Source organism: Notechis scutatus, chromosome 11, assembly GCF_049901735.1.
Source record: "Notechis scutatus isolate UNSWTSFEM ecotype Mainland chromosome 11, rNotScu1.2, whole genome shotgun sequence".
Classification (NCBI taxonomy): domain Eukaryota; kingdom Metazoa; phylum Chordata; class Lepidosauria; order Squamata; family Elapidae; genus Notechis; species Notechis scutatus.
Window position 1 is genome coordinate 8347774 of NC_142019.1, and position 20366 is coordinate 8368139.

The following is a 20366-nucleotide window of genomic DNA, read 5'->3' on the forward strand; positions in this document are numbered from 1 at the left end:
ATCTTAAGCTTTCCAAGGTTGAGAAACACTGGTTTAATAAAAATGTCAGCTAGAGAGCTGATAAAGATTTAAATGTGTTTCTTTTGTGCATTGCAAAGACAAAAAATAAGTGGTAATTCAGGGTTTCAGAAGTACGAAGATTGGCTTGACTTATTTTAGATGTAACAGAATCAGAGAATATGAAAAGATCTCAAAATTCGACTTCTGCTTTGTGCACAAGACATTGTGAATACAGAAAATATTTTATCAGAGAACAGCTTAGTGCAGTGATGGCTAACCTATGACACGCATGTCACTCGTGACACGCCGAGGCACTTTGACTGACACGCCTGTTGGTGTGGGGAAAACCTGCACATTTAGAGGCTGCCTGTGCTCTGCTCCAATCCCTGCTCCCTGCTTGTTGCGTGGAGGTGTGGTGTCACCGCTGCCGCGAGATCTTTGCAGCAGAGAACCAGTTTTAACCGCCATAAACTGAGGTTTGTCAGTTTCATTACCTCAGGAACGCTACAGGAGGAAAGGAGATCCATGAGGTTCACAGCCCTGTAAGGTGGCCTTCCGATCCCCACATCCTGCACCTGCAGCCCTGAGACCAGGGAGACGAGTTTCACAGCCCTGTGTGATCACCCCAGCCCAGTCCGTCACAAACCAAATTATTGATATTTCTTGAAGTGACACACGACCCGAGGAAGGCTACACTTTTTCCCGATTTTCGACACACCAAGCTGAAAAGGTTAGCCATCACTGGCTTAGTGCTTGGTCAGTCCATTGTGTTGACAGTCATGTCCAGTGCATAAACAATCTTCTGGTTCTTTTACACTTCATCAGAAACCCAAAAAGCTTGTGAATTGCTCCTTACTGATCGTCAGAAGTCTTTGTTCCAGGCACCAGCAGAGTTCTCCTTTGAATTATCTAATTTGCCTTGAATCCTAAATTTTCTAGGATTTTCCTACAGTGAAGGTGGGAATCTCAGGCATGTGTGCACGAGCTGTTTCTCTCCATTATGCTAAAGAAATGATGCGTCGCGACTTTAGCGTTTCCAATTTTCCTGTTTCCTGATTAGGAAGATAGCTCTGCTTGTTCTTCTCAGGGGAATTCTGAGCAAAAACTTGTATTTCTTTGCACCTGGCAGAGCTGAGTCCTCCGAGGAGTCCTGAACTGTCGGGCATCTATCGAAGGGAATGTAAAGAAAACAAAGAGCCGTCTCCAAAGGTCAAGCGAAAACGCAGCCTGAAAATTAGCAACGTAACTATGGAACCTGCACAATGGCAGAACGACGCTCTTCAGATCATAACAAGTGCCAGTGACTTGAAAAGCATGGACGAGTTCCTCTTGAAAAAGGTAACACATATATTCCATCAGCAGCTTTACGAGCTGACTTTTAGTATGAAGTCTTTGTAAGCTGAATTTATGGACTTGATGGAAGCCTCTGGATGGGCTTTTATCTGCCATACATTTGTCCTGTTTATCAAGCAACCCTTGTATCTGAAGTAGCAAAGCTTAGTTAAAAGCTCTTGGTTCTTTGATGTTACAAAGCACATGTAAGAAAAGGGAAGGTAAATGCAGAAAAAAAATCAGGCTAAAATGGAATGAAATACCAGCCATAAGTAGGGTAGATTTTCCCTTCTCATTCTTGAATAGTAGTTAGCAATACCATTTAGACTTATATACTGCTTTACAGTGTTTTAAGCATTGCCCTCTAAGCAGTTTACAGAGTCAGCCTCTTGCCCCCCAACAATCTGGGTCCTCATTTTACCCACCTCGGAAGGACGGAAGGCTGAGTCAACCTGGAGCTACTTAGGATTGAACTGCAGTGCTGCATTCTAACCACTGCACCACCACGGCTGATACTCCCGTAGTCTCCTTGCTTCTGAATAAGTCTAGAATGTGTTGCTTTTTATTCTTCATGGAAACATCTGGAAGGATTTTAGTGTTCTGCCTGATAGGGAGAATAAAGCAAGTTACTGCTGTAACTGCTTTGGGAGAGCTTGGTTTACATCTGGACCCAGGACAGTCAAAGTTGGGTCGTTAAATAAAACAGGGTAGCCTTCATGTAGCCATTTTACTGCTGTCCTGGAAATGGTGTGTTCGCTCTGCATCATTGAATCTGTCACATGGTAAGTTTTGAAAAAACAGCCTTAATTTCATTTTTTTCCAGATGAATGATTTGGATAGTGAAGACTGTAAGAAGGACACTCTCGTGGACGTGGTATTTAAAAAAGCTTTGAAAGAATTCCGGCAAAATATCTTCAGTTTCTACTCTTCTGCTTTGGCAGTAAGTTAAATAACTATGTTTTAAAATTAAGTACTAATGGAGTGCATTATATCCTAGTGCAGCCAAACTGTACAGAAGCCGCTTTTGATGTTTGGGGAGATAATTATTTACAATGATAATATATTGGGTTTCATAGAAGGCGTAACTAGATTTATTACAGATGTTCCTGCTTCTTCTCGTTATCTTTATCATAGTGTATCATGTAACAAAAAGAACTTTTCTGTCTTCTTTTCTTTCTTCTTTTGTAAATAAAGGAGGAGGAAGAAACTCAGGGCCAAAAAAGTCAACCGTGCACATTTCAGGAAGATGCTTCTTCATGCAGTGTCAAGAATGGTCTCATCATCCAAATATAGTGATGCTTACTCTGTAGCCATGCTTACTCTGTGGCAGTGTTTCTCAATCTTGAGACATTTTAAAATGATTGGACTTCAATTCCCAGAATTGCCCAGCCAGCCTTGCTGGCTGGGGAATTCTGGGAATTGAAGTCCACATATAAGCTGCCGAAGTTGAGAAACACTGCTGTGAGGTAATACTTTGAACCCAGAATTGTGACACAACACCTTTCCTGCCCATTAAGTTGTCATGCAGCGAAGCAAAGACCCCTGCTTGTGTTGCTGAGTTCTAGGCAGTCAGCCATTAAAATAACAGAGTGGGAAGGGACCTTAGAGGTCTTCTAGTCCAACTCCTGCTTAGGCAGGAAACCCTATACCATTTCAGACAAAAGGGTTATCCATTGTTGCCTGCCTTTTCTATTATTTGATTTCAGGACTGTGCTTACGTTTCTCTTTAGGTTTTAATGTTTATTTATTTTAGCAAACGAATGTTTTTTTTAAAATACATTTCTGTCCTCTTTGTGGAACGTCCAGACATTCACAGTTGTTTCTCCCATGTTTTAATAGATGGGCGATGGGAAGAGCATCCGCTACAAGGATCTCTATGCGCTGTTTGAGCAGATTCTAGAGAAAACCATGAAACTTGAGCAGCGGAACTGGAGGGAATCCCCTGTACGGGTCTGGGTCAATACATTTAAGGTGTTTCTGGATGAATACATGACAGAATATATGCCTTTGGATTTTTCTGCTGCAAAGGTAAACTAGTCCACCACAACCACAACCTCCTATTGCATCCCTTTGGCAGGAGGACCGTGTCCTGGTTGCCCTGTGAAGAATCGGCTACCTTGTCCCAAAGATGCTTTTTGGAAAGGCAACTGGACTTTGTTTTTCCTTGAAGAGGTGTTGCTTCTCATCCAAGAAGCTTCCTCAGTTCTGACTGAATGGTGGAAGATGGAAAGATTTATATTCCTTGTAGTCCTTTGGTCATTAGCACTACTTAAGAAAGTTTTTTTATGTTGCTTCACAACATAATTTCCTTGCTTCTTGTTATTGACAAATAGAGTTTGAAAGGCTGGCTTGCAATAATGTATAAAAAGTTTTATCATGAGTGAAGATGAATGGAGGATAATGTTGCAGGATCCAATCATGGTGGGTCAGATTGGTGTGGAGCCGGTGGACCAATCCAGACTGGATCCTGCATAACGTTTTATGATCACAAAATATAATGTACTATTGAAAAGGAATAATCTGAAGTAACCAGAATGTGTATGTACCATTCTGTTACAAAAAGGCCCATAGTGAAGAAAAACAGAACAAACCATAATTGTGTGTCTACATGTACATGCATATTTTAAGGCTTCTGTTCTTGAAGTATGTTGGAGAGAGCCAGCAGCATGGAAAAGTGTGCAGAGATATAGTGGTTAGTATTAAGCCATAGAAGGGACAGTTGTAGCTCATTCTGCTACTTACACAAAATAGATGAATATCTTCTTCCAAATAAATACTTCTGTTTCTGCCAGAAGCCATGACAGCGGAATTCTGATTCTACTTAACACTTGTTAACTCTCTCAGTTCTGACTCAGTAGTTCCCATATAATGAAATATTGAATGTTATAGGAATATCTTGGTCAGGAAAAGAAGCAGTAAATGAAATAAGAACAGTCTGTCTGATTTTATAGCTCCTTGGTTTGCTTTGTAAACAAAGATATAAGAAAACATTTAAATTTGCAAATGGAAACAAAGTCTTCAAAGAAAACTGAACTGTTTGATATTGTCTCTTGTTGTCTTAGATGACAAAAACAGAAAGAAAGAAGAGACGAAAGAAGGAAACTGACATAGTAAGCCAAAATACTTCCTCCTTTAATATGAAACAAATTATATCGACATTTATTATGTATATTTAAATGTTTGCAGCGTCCAGGTGTGTCAGTGTTGGCATTCAGTGATCAACTTCCTGAAGGCTTGACAGTTTTCGAGACAGGAGAAAACAGGATGGAATGAATCATAAGTCTGATTAAGAAGGATGTGTTACATTTTTTGTTATCTGAAAATCACTGTAAGAGACTTTCATTGTTGAAACAAAAGATGGGGTAGAAAGTCAATGTATGAACTAATGGATGACATTATTGAACCTTCTGAGAAATAGTCAATATTGCCAAGAATACTCCTCCAGCATTCCAGCCAGTTGTTTTTTTTAAAGAACAGTTATACAAAATATTTTTGTGCAGTACAATAAATACTCAGAGGTCTATTTTCAACTGCTGTTAAATGTCAAATTGCTTTTTTTGTCGTTACCAGGTAGAAGAACATAATGGCCACATTTTTAAGGCTACTCAATATAGCATCCCTACCTATTGTGAATTCTGTTCCTCCTTGATATGGATCATGGACAGGGCCGCTGTTTGCAAATGTAAGTATAAACTGTTAATCCCCATGCACTCTTTTTCTTTCTTACATTTCCTTTCGTTGGGAGATTGTTAGCTCCTTTAGTTTTTGTTCAAATGTCTTGCCAAATAGAGAAAGGCTGATAGTAAGTATTGCCCTGTAGCAGAGGTCTCCAAACTTGTCAACTTTAAGACTTGTGGATTTCAGCTCCCAGGATTCTCCAGCCAGCATAGCTGGCTGGAGAATCCTGGGAGCGGAAATCCACAAATGTTAAAGTTGCCAAGTTTGGAGACCTCTGCACTATTGTTTTAATTTATCATTATAACCAAGAAACCAAAGGAAAGCTGTATTATAGGAAGTACCGAATCTGTATAGAAGAGAAGCTGTTATCCTTCTAAATTCCACAGCCTAATTATGTAGCAAAATCCAGTTAAGAGTCTCCTTGTCAGCTCCTGTAAAGTTATAATGCAATAACATTTCACTGCATTTCATTATGGGCAACACCAAATACATTTTTTCTTAATTCCAGTGTGCAAATACGCTTGCCACCGAAAATGCTGCCAGAAGACTACAACAAAATGCTCCAAAAAGGTACCGTGTTTTCTCTCGTTTCCGAATGCCACACGTACAGGGGAATTCTAAGAGTTGAAGCCCACACATCTTAAAGTTGTCATGGTTGAGAAACACCGATCTAGCTGCTCATTCTTAATTCATATTTCTACTCTGACACTTTCTGCTGCCCCATTGCCTGCTCCTCCACTACTCTGAATTCAGATTATGACTAAAGTGCTAATCCCATGTAAGGCTATAAGCACAGGAGTATTGCAAAGTCAGCGAGGACTTGGGGAAAGGTGAAGCATGTTGCTTTCTGTATTGCATAGCTTGCAATCTTAAAGCAGGACTGTTCTGATCCTTGCATTTTAGCAGCTTCAGACCCACGTGAATATTGTTGTGAATGTTAACAGTGTGGCTTTGATGTGCTTGTAACACTGACTGCATTATCCCTGTCCCTATAGTATGACCCAGAGCTTTCTTCACGCCAGTTTGGAGTCGAACTCTGTCGCCTGACCAGCGAAGAACGGATTGTGCCAACCGTGTTTGAGAAGCTCACCAGCTACATAGAAATGCATGCTTTATATACAGAGGGCATTTACCGGAAATCTGGATCAACAAACAAGGTCAAAGAATTACGGCAGGGCCTTGACACAGGTGAGGAGGCTTAGAGAAGGGGAGCTTGAATTATTGAAGAGTCGTCGTCGTCCCCCCAGTGTCTATGTCACACAGGTCCCTCAAAATGATTGGGCATTTGGCCTGACACAGTGACAGAGTTTATTTTTGAGATGCTGAAACTTTAGGCAGATGATGGCCAGAAAGTTTAGTATTTTGGTGATCAACAGTATTCAGTTTGATTTAGCTCAGGGTTTAGGCAGTGCTGAAGCAGGACTCAGACAGTACCTGTAGTTAATTCTGTTAGGCTAAAGCTAATATGTAGCTGTGGTTCACGTTTGATTTGTGTTTGAGAGTCAGTTTGGTGTAGTAATTAAAATGATAGCCTAGGACCTGGGAAACTATGACGTCTAGTCCTCCCTTAGATATGAAAGCTAGGATAAACCTACATCTTAAGTTCAAAAATTTTGGCTCTGTCCTTTGCAGTCAGTTATACTACTGGTTAAGGAACCTAGGCCATCGCAGCGCATCGCATCACACTTGTGTGGGAGGCACCAAGGTGCTTCCGGGTTGAAAGGATTAGCCAGTGACATCACCATTGCCCTGGGTATGCTCAGTTGGGGGCTACTTTAAGGTCCCGGACAGGAGCTGGAGCAAAGGACGGGAGCTCACCCCGCACTGTGGCAACGCTCAGGTCCCAAATGCAGGCCTGCTGCTTGCCAAGCCAGCTTCCTAACATGAGCCATACCTTGGCCATGATTTAATTCTTATCTTGGCACCAACATGTCAGATTGCATGCTGAAGTATCTTTTTGCTGTTTATCCTTTGCTTTTAATTTTCTTGCTTTCATTCTTTCCGCTAACCAGATATCGAAAGAGTGAATCTCGATGACTACAACATTCATGTCATTGCCAGTGTGTTCAAGCAATGGCTGCGGGATTTGCCTAATCCTCTCATGACCTTTGAACTCTATGAAGAATTTTTGCGAGCCATGGGTAAGGAGTTATCACACCTAGATGAAGTAGGACTTTGGGGAATATTAAAAGCGGAGCTAAGAGGAAAAACAAGTCTGTTTCTGCTTGGAAAGTTATGTTCTGCTCTAGTTCACTATCTCTTCAGTTTGCTTTTCCTTATCCCAGAAAATATTTCTACACTAAATACCTGTGAAAATTCTTTATTACAATGAAACCTAAAACAGTAATCTAGGGATCTGCTTTGGATGGTATACTGAGGCATCCCACTGCGATACAATGTATCCCCTTGATTGAGACCCCAAATTAGACCAATATTTCCACTTCTATACTCTCTGCCTTCCAGACATTATATCCTGATTTTTCACCTACATATTTCAAACCCCTCAGTTATGTGGAAATCATTTTCTGCCTTGAGTTGTAGTAGGATTTCCCAGTGCATTCTTCTTTAAGAACACCCCTTGAACTGCAAATTGCAGTGTTGGTGCGGTGTCAGGGGGTTTTCAGTTCAATGTGTGGAGTGTGAAGGATGTGTGTGTGTGTTTATTTTCATGGTCATGATGTACACTGAAGATGGTGTTTGATTTCGTTGTACAATGTGCAATGACAATAAACTAAACTAAATATTAAAAAGTATTTTGAGAATCTGGCTCTTCGCTCAGAGGTTCCCTTTCTGGAATATTCCTTAAATCCTGAGCAGTAGCGGACTTGCAAGATATGTGTGTTTAGATGTGTATATAATATTCTATAAGTTTCGCTTGCTGTAAAAATACTCATTCCTGAGACAGAGCAGGCCGCAGTCCTGATGAATTGATTGAAATGTTGCAGGATCCAATCTGCATCGGTCACATGGGACCGGAAGTTTAAACCTCTGGCCTCAGTGACCGACCCAGATTGGATCCTGCAATATTATCCTGGCGTATGTATATTCGCCTTCATTCATGATTGAAATTTGTTTCCTGCAGGTTTGCAGGAGAGGAAAGAGGCCATCCGCGGAGTCTACTCAGTCATTGATCAGCTTTCCCGAACCCATCTTAATACCTTGGAACGTCTGATCTTTCACCTTGTCAGGTATCAATTGCCAAGATATAAAGAGATTTCCTTGTGAATGTCAGCTTTATCTGCAGATATATCCCCACGTTCAGCTTTTGGTGAGACCTTGAAAGGCAGTTAGTTCTGTTTTCAGAATTGTGTGCTAAGACAGGCTTATTTGCAGAGAGCTTTGGAAAGTTAAGCTCTGCCTATCTTCATCTGGCTTTCAATCGTGCTTATTATAATCCACCAGGAAAGCCAGTGATTTCTACACCTTATTTGGGGTGACAAAAAGCTTTTCTCGAGGCACACACATCAAAGCAAAAGTCCTTTTTAACCCCACAATCAAATTGGAGGGCAGATAGTCCTTTCGGTTTGTTATGTTGACGTGTTATTTTCATGTGGGTCACCTCAGTTCTCTTTTAATGATATGATTGGGTAGTAAAAAAGATAATATATATATATATATATATATATATATTATATATATATATATATATATATAATATATATATATATATATATATATATATATATATATATATATATATAAATAATGGTGGCCGGGGAATTCTAGGAGTCAAAGTCTACACATCTTCCAAGGTTGAGAAACATTAGGCCAGAGACTGGCACTGTGGTTTGGACTAGTTTTAGATATATGGGACAGAAAGTAGGCCACACAGAGATCTATTGTCCAAGAGAAAAGAATGGCTGGGAAGGACAGAAGGAACAGTTAAAACTCTGACATTGCTGCTGCTCCCCAACATCGGCCATTGTCTCATTCCACCTATTCATGTCCACCCTGCTTCTTTTTTCTTTTTTTGACCTCTGTGTTACTTCTTAGATTCTATGGGTTTGTCCCACCTTGCAACAAGTGAGGGTTGCTACAAGTACCTGTAGTTAGGTTTCACTGCCATTCTATTTTGATGCTGTTTAGGATTGCTCTACAAGAAGAAACGAATCGAATGTCAGCTAATGCTCTGGCCATTGTCTTTGCTCCCTGCATTCTCCGTTCTCCAGACACCACTGACCCTCTGCAGAGTGCTCAGGATGTCAGTAAAACCATAAGGTAATTAAAAATACAAAAAAATACTTGCTGCCTACCATGACCAGTTCAATTGCACCGATGTCGCTCACGTAGTTTGGGGGAGGAACATTTTACAAAAATGGAAATTCCAGACGAAGAAGTTACGTCCATTTTTTTTTTCCCAGTTATAATATTCACAGCAAAAAAAAAATCTTTGTCTCTGTGTTTTGGTTTTACACAGACATTGCCTAGATTCTGGTCCTCAAGCCCTAACTTTCCCTCTCGATGATTTTTTTTCTCTTTTCAGTTGCGTAGAGTTGATTGTTATAGAACAGATGAACAAATACCGGGCCCGTCTGAAGGATATCAGCAGCCTGGAGTTTGCAGAGAACAAAGCAAAGAGCCGCCTGTCCTTGATCCGCAGGTCCATGGTAAGGGGCTGGACTGACTGACTGGCTGCATGACAGGCTGACCTAATAATCCCAGTTCACGAAGAAGTAGAGGCAATGCTCCCATCATCCGATCTTCCCCATTTTCTGTTTCAATTAATTGATAACGGGTGTCCTTGTTCAGAGAAATACTGGGACGAAGATCGCCTGCGTTTGTCTCTCCTGATACCGTACTTAGCCCAGATTCTGGAGCTGAGCATTCCCTGTGTGAGAGTTAACTTACTTGGGTGTAGATAATAATAACTGAACGATACCTGTCTTTCTCTCTCTTTTCTCCCTTCTCTAACCTTTTCTTCCCATCTTTCTAACTCTTTGCACACTTCAAATTATTTAATATGCGTTAATGTGTTTTGCATCATTAGTTTAATGCAAAAGTTTGGTTTAAGCACTAATACCTGGCTCTTCAAAGCTACAGGTATCACTCTGTGGTTACTTTGTACAGGTAACTCGTGGTTCTTGAAGGTTTTTTTGTAATTCCCAACTCAAACCACTCTGGCTTGTACGTAATTGGCTTTTCTCCGTGATTAGTCCCTCCTGTTCCCCTAACTCTCACAGTATTCTCATCTGACACTGCTTTAAGGAAAGGCTTCCATTCTCCTCTCTTCCACCTGCACGTGCCAGTGAGAGACTCTGGGGTGACGGTGCGATGTGCAGAGTGCACTCTGGGGGCCCCCGCTGAGCCCTTTGTAATAAATCGCTTCCTCTCCCGCTTACGAACTTTTTATCAGATGCAGAACAATTTGCATGCTTCTAAGCTAGGCTGCTGACCCGAAAAGCAATTACTCTGCTCAGAAAACAGCCTGGGTTTTCCTCCTCTCCGGCTTGCAGGGTCCATGGAGGTTGGGGCTTGGCTGACCTGAGGATAGGAGGCCAAGGGGGGAAGCATTGCTGAAAGCAAGCGGAGGCTGTGGGGGGCCTACTGGATACCCTCTCTTGGGGAGCCCGCCTGTAACTGCAGCCCCTGCTTCTTCTCCACCTCTCTTGCAGCGTAGAATGGCTTGCGGCTCCTTTGCGCTTTTCTAGCAGCTGCAGCAAAGAGCCAGCTTTCACCGCCATGCCCAGCCACTCCCAGAGTCAGCTGATGGCGTGTGCACTCTAACCTGCTCCTTTCCTTTCCTTTTCCTGTCCTCTCTAATCCAGAAGCCTGTACTAATTGCCGTTAGATTTATGAGCATAACCCGCAGTTCGATCCCGGTATGTATCCAAATTGCAACGCACTGACCTGACGCCATAACTCGCCCTCCATCCCAGTGCTTCTGCATGCTCCATGGCCATGGCCCATATTTCATAACTGTGTGTGGTATTGTGAGCGCGTGTGTGTGTTTATTTCCAACTCTTCGGGTGCTGTCCTCTTCTTGCAATAACAGAAAAGCATCAAAAGGGGAATCCATATAAGGTCATTTTCATCTAGACAGATTAGGAGGAAGACAAGTAGCCGTTTAAGATCGAAGAGAGTCCATTTTGACACGGGTTTTCTACAATGTTTAGCACAGAAAACGTCTTTAGAAAAGAATCTTTGCTTGCTGTGTTTCCCCACCCCCACCCCACCCCCACTATAGTAAAGAAGGGGATGAGGTCTTAATAAAAATTGAAAAGTTAATGGAAATTTGGCATGAATTTGTCCTCTTGAATTCTTGAACTGTTCTGTTGAGCTCTTTTCTGGAATCCTCTTTTATTTTCCCCAATTCTTTTATCTGTATCTTTATTCTTTCCTCTGGCCTAGACCAATTTCATATATTAAGACCACGGACAATCCCTTGAAGCACAACAGGAATTCGGTATATGTTTCTCCCCACTTCTAACCTTTCCAATTTTCAGCAAACAAACCCATCATACTCTGGCACTGCCTTTGGTTGAATTTTCAAAACAAAGCATAGAAGAAAGATTCCTTTTTAGAGTCAGACAGCGTAGAATCTCTGCCTAAGCTTAACATTAAAGCAACTTTGCTAATATCTAACCAGAGCCTCAAGTTTCTAAGAGGAAAATCTGAATATGATTTTAGTTGTGATTTAAAAAAAAAACCACATACTGGTAGATCCCAAAACTATATTATTTAGCCAGAAAGGGAAAATCTTGAAATTGATTTAACAATTCCTGGAGTCATTTACATCCGGAGTCTTCAGCCTTGGCAACTTTACAACTTGTGAACTTCAACTCCCAGAGGAGGTTGACAGCCTGAAGGAGCTCCACGCTGCCTGAGGAATTCTGGAAGTCCATGAGTCATAAAGTTGCCAAGGTTGGAGACCCCTGATTTACATAACAACATGATGCTCCTGAAAGTATGAAGGGGCTAAAAGTTTTAATTTTTTTTTTTAAATTGCAATATATACCCCAGGACAGATATATGAATCATTGGTCTTTGAGAATCTGGATGAACCAAAAGGGCATATTTCTTGGCTCTGTGTCCAGAGAAATAAATTTTCCTAATATTCACAGTGATCCACTTCTGCTAGTTTGTTCACAGAATTTCATTGGAAAATAAAAGCAGCAGGATTATATTTTACTGATGGCTTTCTTTTTTCTTTTCTTTTTTCTTGCCTAGAGAGATTCTTTAATTTAAATAGTATTCAGTACATACATTTCAGCATTTCCAATGTCCTAGTAGAAGAGTGTAATCTAAAAGATGCTATAAACAAGTTTTTTTTTAAATACTTTAATTCAGTTTCCTTCTTTGCACCACTTTTTGATGCTGGCAACCTGAAATACTCTTATTATAAAGTAAATCCATAGAAATAACTTCTGGCTTATAGATCAAAGATATTTTTGAGGACTTCCAAAAATAGTCCCTATGCCCTTGGATTTATATTTGTTTCCTGTCCTATCTGTCTCTGCTAGGCATCTGAAGAAAATTTATTTGTTTGCTAGTTGTCTCATACATATACTGGGGATGAGTTCTTCTAATTTCAAAGTTGATAGAAGGCCGCATTCCTCATTAATCTTACTTTATGCATAGGGCAAAGGGCGTGTACGCCGAGGCACCTATCCAAGCCCTACATCCCCAGCGGGCGTCCGGTTGCCCTCTATGGGAGATGCTCCCGAGGAGGCCCTGAGCAGCGAGGAGGCCATGGAGATTGAGGTCACCGAACAGCAGCAAGTAGCCATGCAACAGGAAGAGAAGGTGCTGGCAGAGCAAATAGAAAGCCTGCAGAAAGAGAAGTGAGTCTTAAGTAACTGGACCAATGAAGGCTAAGTAGCTGGACCAATTAGATGGGGGTGTCCATCTGCTACATTTCAAGAAATACTTGACCCATATCAGTCAAGTTACGTGTAGATTGAATATTGTGGGCATAAACTTAATTCCAATAGAATATTCAGTGTTGAAATGACGGGTCCTTGGTGCTCTCTGAGGTTGGTTGTTTTGTTGTAAACATTTCATTACCCAAAACTAGGTCACATCAACTTAGAAGTCTAGCTTGATGATGTTACCCAGTTGGGGTAATGAAACGTCTTCAAGAATACAACCCACCTCAGAGCGCCCCAAGGATCCCTTGCGACCTTAATAATCCTTTATTTCTTATCTCCTAGCTTCTGCTGTTTTTTTCTCCATCCAGTTCTGTCCATTTATTTTGTGTTTTCTCCCTGCAGGGAAGAGCTAACTTTTGAGATGCTAGCACTGGAGCCCAGAGCCTCTGATGATGAAACATTAGAGTCCGAGGCTTCGATTGGCACTGCCGACAGTTCTGAAAACTTGAATTTTGATTCCGAAGGAGCTATTTCGGACAAATCAGGTAAATAAAATGTATCAGAGAAGGTATCCTAAAGGAATCATCATTGGTACAGGACGTTTGTCATTTAGTAATGTAGATGTAATAGTATGCAGTTAAAAGTTTACACTTGTTTGCTCAAATGTGAGGAAACTGAAGAGGGCAAGCTATATTCTGAAAACGCTTACTGAAAATGTCCCCCTCCAAGCAGTCTATCAATAAGCCACCATGTTTGATTCCATGGATGGAAGTCAGGAGAGCTTATTTGGGCTCATTCCAGGAAATATTATCTCTGTCAGTGCATTCCAGCTGCCGCTCTTAAACATCCCTTGTATCTCTTCCCTACCAGGCCGGAGTTTAACCTTCAACCCAGCAAGACCTGGCAAGGCAGACCCGGCCGGTACCTCTCGGTCCCGAAGGCAACTGCGCAAGCAGCCAGAATCTGTGGACTCGGTGGATTCCTTGGTTTCTTCTCCCTCCCTCTCGCCTTCTTCCTCCTCCTCCTCCTCCTGCCTGCCTCACGTGACACGGAAACGATTCCAAATCTATTCCAAATCGCCTTTCTATCGAGCGGCTCCCACTGGGGACGCTGGGGCCCTGGAGCGATCGCCGGGACACCCCAAGGTCCTGGAGGACAGGCCACAGTTCACCACCCGAGGGACATTCAATCCGGAGAAAGGCAAGCAGAAACTGAAGAATGTGAAAATCTCCTCCCCTAAAGCCAAAGAACTCCCAGAAGGGTCTGCTGGGCCAGGCCGGAAGCGTCACCCCGAGGGTGGGGATTACATGAGCCCCCAGCAACTGGTGCTGCTAGGAAATAACGAGTTCATGGTATGAGTCGGCTGCCGTGGCAAGCATCTCCTCCGTCGCCTCTTCCCTCCACTTCAGTGCCATCTGCTGCTACCACTCCATTGTCAGCATCTCCTCCCCGTTTGTTGCTTGGAATCCTAGCATCGCATCGCCAGTGGAGAAGCGGGGAGCCTCCCTCTTCCATCCAGAACGAGCCGGGGGGCAGGGGGAGGAATTTACCCGTGGCCTTAGCTGACTTTGGAACTCTCGCCGTTTCTCCACGAGTCGGGCTGGGGATTTGCAGTGAAATCAGCAGAGCTGGAGGGGATGACGGCTGGTGGGCCAGGTTTGGCGTCCCCCCCCCTTTTTTTTTTTTTAACAGGCCAGGGAACCTGTGCCGGCCACCTGAGAGCATCAGGAGAGCAGCCGGAGTTCAAGAGAGGCGTTTTTGATCCTGAGGGTCAACGCTCTTGACTTTGGGGGTTAGGTTTTTGCACTGGGGTTGAGAAGCAATGAAGTTCCTAGAAGAAACGACAGCGAGGAAGGGGACTGAGCCCTTTTGTTTCAGGGCTGTTTATAAATGCACTCCGCGGCATTGTCAGATGTGGTGGGAAATGCTCATTTTCACTCAAGCACTTCTTAGATACATCAGGTGCCCCTCCATTGTGAACAAGAGTTATTTATCTAATCAGTTTTCTTGGTTTAAACTTTTTGGGTTGATGGGGTCAGAATAACCAATGCCAGTTTGATTCCAGGTAGGTCGAAGCCAAATATTTGTGCCGAATTTCCAGTAGCCATAATCACAACATAGGTCCCTGTCCCTTGGGGCAGAAAACCAGACTCTTTAAGACTAAAAGAAAGTATTAGGGAACAGAAGCGTTTACTTTTCTGACTGTGTCTCTGGCCCGATTCCATGCTGGGAGCTGAGCAAGCTCTTAAGTTTCTTGACCGGCTGAGAAAACGCCACTCAAGCAAAACCCAAGCATAAGGAAGGCTGCTGTTGAAATCAGTCAGTTTAACAAATGATTTAGCATCGCTTTCTTTGCTACACATCAGTATTAAACCATGGCGCATTTTTTTGTTTTAAAGTGAGAGACTACTTGAAGCTCTTTGTTAGTATTATGGTTACTGAAGTTCAATGTAAATATAACTTTTTATGTTTGTTTTCTTTTTCCACAATGTGGGACTTTATTAATGTGGGACATTTAAGCCAGAAAAGGAGGAGGTGGAGGAGGAAGAGGAGCAGGCATGAGTTGCTAGAAGTAATTCTGGGATCTTTTCGGTGTGGAACAATAAACGGTCGCCGTGTTTTGCACCGGTATGACAATAGATCATTCCACCTGTATGTTGTGAAAAAAAAAAAGGCTACAAATGTTACAAAATAACATGGCTACAAAAAATGTTACAAATATAGAAGAAGAGCCACTCCTTGAGGACAACAGAAGAGTCCATTTAAAGGTCTTTGGGAAGCCCTGTTTTTCAGTTAAACCCATCGCTGATTTGTTTTGATTGTACGGCAGAAAATTCAGACTGTTAAGCCCACCTGGGCTGACACACCCAGCGCTTTTTTACACTTGTCGAAAAGGACAGCGTGTTGTTGTGATATCATCTGCAGAAACCTGAGATCATTGAGGCTCTTTAGAAACCACGCACACCTTTATTATTTGAAGGATAAGCTGATCCTAATATATTTCTCATTTCCTACCTAAGAGGTTTGACCGACTTGAGTGTTGCAGCTATTAATGGTTTAAAACCACCGTCCCCTCTTTAAAAGTAGAAGGAAGCTACAAATTTACCTTGGAGCCTTTTAAGTCTGCTGAATCACAGTTGCGTCTCTCAGCTGACTTCGTTTTTAATCTGGCACCATACAAAGCTAGAGCTTTCCTTGACCTAGTAAGTATAAAGACAAGGCAGCGTTGTAACCCTTCAAATGTTGTTTTAAACATCCAAGTTGAATAAGCCAGAATTGGCACCCTGACTTAATGGCAATGTCACTCATTAAGAAATCCCCATATTTATAACAGTTCGTGTTACTATAAAGAGGCCTTATTCGAGATTTCAAGCGGTTCTTTCAATGACTGAAGATGGCGTTTGCTAAGTTGATCCAGTTTTGTTCAGCTGTTGACCGAAGAATCTTTTTTGTGTTTTTCCTGCTTCAGAAAGGCAAAACTTTCTCCTTCAAACCAGATGTTGGATTCCGGTTTGCTCTTGAGGCTTTAGGTATCGAGTTTGTTGGTTTTCTGAGCGGAATAGCTGTTCCTTGCGGACAGTTTTGCAGAGAGAATATTCAGGATACGAGTTCCACTTGTTTAGGGGGATTTTGTATACGTGAGGCATTTTACACCAACCTTTTGAAATTGTTAGCAAGTGTAACTTGGCATCCATCTTCGTTCAGGTATCTCCATTCTGGAAGCATAGTAAAGATGCTTTTGCAAACCTGGTGAAGATTTTTTTATTTTCCCTTGGAGTCTTAGAACCTGAAGTGATGCACCCAGCAGCTTTAGCCACTAGTTCAATGCTTCTCAACCTCAGGAAGTTTTAAGATGTGTGGACTTCAATTCCCAGAATACCCTCGGAATTCCCAAAGCTGGCTTGGGGCATTGTGGGAATTGAAGTCCACACATCTTAATTTCCCGAGGTTGAGAAACATTTCTGTGATACCTGCAAGTTGGTTTTTCTTACAAATTCTGCACAGGGGATAGTGTAACTCCAAGGTGCTCTAATAAACTAGAAAAGGAACTCTCAAGATTTTGGTAAGCAGGAGATTGTTAAGCAAATGGATTCTAAAGCTGCTTCTTTACAAAAAAAAAAACCACCCCCTCTCCCCCTCCCACACACACACTCCAATCCCTCCCCAAATATATCACATTTTACCATGCAAGCCTTACTCTTTCTCCAAGACCTTTTCCTGTCCTCCCGCCCCCCCCAAAGATTCTTCCACCCTCACCCAAGTTGATTTATGTGCTGGGCTTTGCCTCTGATCCTTGGGGCTAATTTCCCCCCCTTTTTTTCCCAGCTTAAAGCTTTGTCCTTGGGATTGGCCTGGGAGCATTGGAGGGGAGCAGTCGATATCCAAGAGAGACTTTTTGCTTTGAACTTTTTCTGAATTTCAGGCAGCAAGAAACTCCTGCCTGGGTTTCTATCTGCTTCTCGTCTTCCAGGATCTCTCCGTCTTGTCTTAGCATCTCCACCCCAGAACCGCCTGTAAAGTTTGTGGACCAGCTCTGTCCCCACCCACAATATTCAAGTGAATGTACTCCCCCCACTGGGAAGGACATTGGCTGCATATAATTATTTTTAACGGAAATTTTTAAAAGTAATTTATAAGTATACTGAGTGTACATTTTAAAAGCAGACTTATGTATTGTAAAAGGATATACTGTCCTGTGTCATATTCTATAAATTTTACCTGTGAAAGAAGAAATTATAAATGCTTTAATTTGCTCACGGAGCTGGATGCTGTGCAGTGAACTTGGAACAGCCAGCACACGCTTGTTATTTCCGCATCTGAAAGGTTTATTTCCCCCTTGTTAATGTTATTTTTGTTACTTATTTTCCCCTGAAACAAGGCCGTCATATTTGAAGTGCAATTTGTGTAATAATTCATAAATACAATACTATTTTATGGCTGTACAAAAACAACTTTATGAACAAATAACCCCCCCTCCCAGCTTATTAAAGAACAAAAGAATGGAAAATAAAGTGATAGTGGCAGATGTGTTTCCTACCCGTTGATGTTTGTAGACACCCAGCAAAGGGATCATATTTTACTGTTATGTTCCTAGAAGAATGCTATGTTCGTGTTTCTGCTGCTTCCCTGGTTTCCAGGCACCAATAATTGCTTAGAAAACTTGGTTAGTTTCTGAAGTCCAGTGGAGAATGTGCTACTCTATCAATGAACATTCTTCCTGCTTTTCATCAAGGATACAGATTCAAAAGAATGCATTCCCAGGGACCAACTGCCTCCTCAAACACTGAATATTATTAGTATGGTTGTCTTGGATTTGACCTGGAAAGCTAAATCAACCAGTGGTGGGATTCAAATAATTTAAACAACCGGTTCTCTGCCCTCATGATTTCTTCCAACAACCAGTTCACCAAACTGCTCAGAAACTTAACAACCGGTTCTCCCGAAGTGGTGCGAACCGGCTGAATCCCACCACTGAAATCAACTCTATACAGTGTAATGGAGAGCATCGTTCCACTTTCTGATCCAGCCAAAGGCTTTTCATGTGGTTGTTTTCACCGCCGCTGACTGTGGTCTATGGAAAATAGGCAACAAAGCCCATAAGCCAGCGTGCTTCTTCCAGGTGGGAGAAAAAAAATCTCCAGGGCCATTAAAACTCCACTCTTGCCGAAGAGAAATTTTGCATGAGCTACACAAGAAGGTTAGTGGGAAGAAGGTGGTGTGATCTCTCAAACGTCCTGAAAACGGAGCAGGGCAGCCAATCCTGCACGTGGAAACCGAAACATAAACTTGGCCAGCAAATAAAATTTGGTGTTCTAAGGAACAAGGAGTTCCAAGCCCAAGCAGTCATACAAGCTACTCATTTATTAACATTTATACAAGAGAGCTAACGAAGTCCTCTCACCAGCCTAAGATACCCACCAGCCTAAGAAAAGGATCAGATCCATTTCTCCCAGGCTAGATTGGCACCTGATTTGTAGCTAAATGTTTAAATGTCCAGTTTTTATTGCCAGAAAAGGATATGGAAAGGTTGCCTATGGATACAGTTGAATAAAATAAAAAGATGCAGGCTCCCATCAGCGGTTCCATTTACGTCTTGCGTCATGTAGGAAATAGCATAGCTGAACATTCCCAGGATGAGGAAGGGGCTTCAACTACTCTGGTGTTCCATATCCAAGCTAACAAAGTGCCTCAGTCAGGAACATGGAATGTGATTTTCTGACAGAAAACTGAGCTTGGTTGTACAGGTAGCCCTCGGCTTATGACCACAATTGAGCCCAAAATTTCTGTTTGCCCCACTCTACGATCTTTCTTGCCACAGTTGCTAAGTGAGTCTCGTGGGTGTGTCAGTGAATCTGGCTTCCCCGTGGACTTTGCTCAACATAAGGCCGCAAAAGAGGGATGTCATGAGACCAGGACACTGCAACCGTCATAAATACGAGTCAGTTGCCAAGCATCCAAATTTTGATCATGCGACCATGGGGATGTGGCAGGAGTGGAAAGTGTGAAGAACATAAGTTGCTTTTTTCAGTGTGGTGGTAACTTTCAAACGGTCACTGAAGGAAAGGTTGTATGTCAAAGACTATCTGTACTTAGCCATACTATTGGTTTCATTGAATGGAGAGCAAGTCTGACTAGCTTTGGATTCAGTTCAGTAGTTCAACGCTACAGTTCAACAGTTTCATTCCCACACGATTGTCTCTTGCACTGGTGGATCAGAAACAGCTTTTGTGGTGTGGGATGCCTTTTATAGTTGAATGAGTTGAACTAGAACAGGGATCGCCAACCTTTTGGACCTCAGGGACCACCAAACTCATAATTTTAAATCCTGCAGACCAGAGACCCTGGGAAAATCCCCCCAAAAAAGTCTGCAGGAAAATTCCCCATCCCGTTTTCCTACCGATCGATCATTCTTTACCGTCTCCAGCTCTGTTCTCAGGGGGAGAGAAAGAGAGACTTTTGGCTTCATGCAAGGGAAGCAGCAGAAGCAGCAGAAGTCTTTCTCTCCCCCAAACTCCGTCAGAAATGAGTCTTTGTGAGACTTGTGAGCTTCTTGGAGCAGAATGCCTTGCAGGGTCCCAAAGACTCATTTCTGGTGGAGTTTAGGAGACAGAAAGAAATACTTTTTGTGCTTTCCTTGCGTGCAGCCAAAAGCAGAAGAAACAAGTGGAAAGAAGCAGCCCGGTGGCCGGGCCAGGCACGTGGGGCAAGTCCCCCCCCTCTGCTCTTTCCCCCCTCCCCTCACTACCTCATGTTGTTTGCAATGCAAGCTACGCAAGCCTTGTGTTCCCACCGGCCATGTGGGCGGCGCAGCCTTGTGTCCCTGTGCAGCCTGGATTAATTGCTTTGGGAGTGACATTTCTCTGCGGACCACCAACATTTTCTCACAGACCACCAGTGGTACCAGGCCCACTGGTTGGTGACCACTGGTCTAGAAGTCCTCCAAGGTCCCTTCCAACTCTATTCTGAATACCAGCACTGTCCGCGATCACTTGAAGGGTTCCAGCCCAAACCACAAAACATCTGAACAGGTTTCTCTTGTCTCTCCTC

The 20366-nt window shown here is 42.5% G+C and overlaps 1 protein-coding gene across 12 annotated transcripts in view; it reads left to right on the plus strand.

The window, feature by feature from the left end:
• Positions 1-17842, plus strand: part of MYO9A (myosin IXA) — a 93238-nt gene extending 75396 nt beyond the window's left edge. For 9 of the 12 annotated variants that reach the window (XM_087972868.1, XM_087972869.1, XM_087972878.1 and 6 more), the window contains 15 exons: positions 1130-1338; positions 2156-2272; positions 3172-3360; positions 4395-4442; positions 4903-5014; positions 5519-5580; positions 6006-6198; positions 7023-7151; positions 8093-8198; positions 9097-9228; positions 9494-9617; positions 10776-10829; positions 12589-12791; positions 13221-13363; positions 13689-17842. In XM_087972868.1, the coding sequence (XP_087828994.1) occupies positions 1130-1338; positions 2156-2272; positions 3172-3360; positions 4395-4442; positions 4903-5014; positions 5519-5580; positions 6006-6198; positions 7023-7151; positions 8093-8198; positions 9097-9228; positions 9494-9617; positions 10776-10829; positions 12589-12791; positions 13221-13363; positions 13689-14176 (2309 nt within the window). In that variant the 3' untranslated portion in view covers positions 14177-17842. The remainder of the gene's footprint in view (positions 1-1129; positions 1339-2155; positions 2273-3171; positions 3361-4394; positions 4443-4902; positions 5015-5518; positions 5581-6005; positions 6199-7022; positions 7152-8092; positions 8199-9096; positions 9229-9493; positions 9618-10775; positions 10830-12588; positions 12792-13220; positions 13364-13688) is intronic. The other 3 variants (XM_087972871.1, XM_087972872.1, XM_087972874.1) reach the window with 1 other exon arrangement.
• Positions 17843-20366: the final 2524 nt, after the last annotated feature.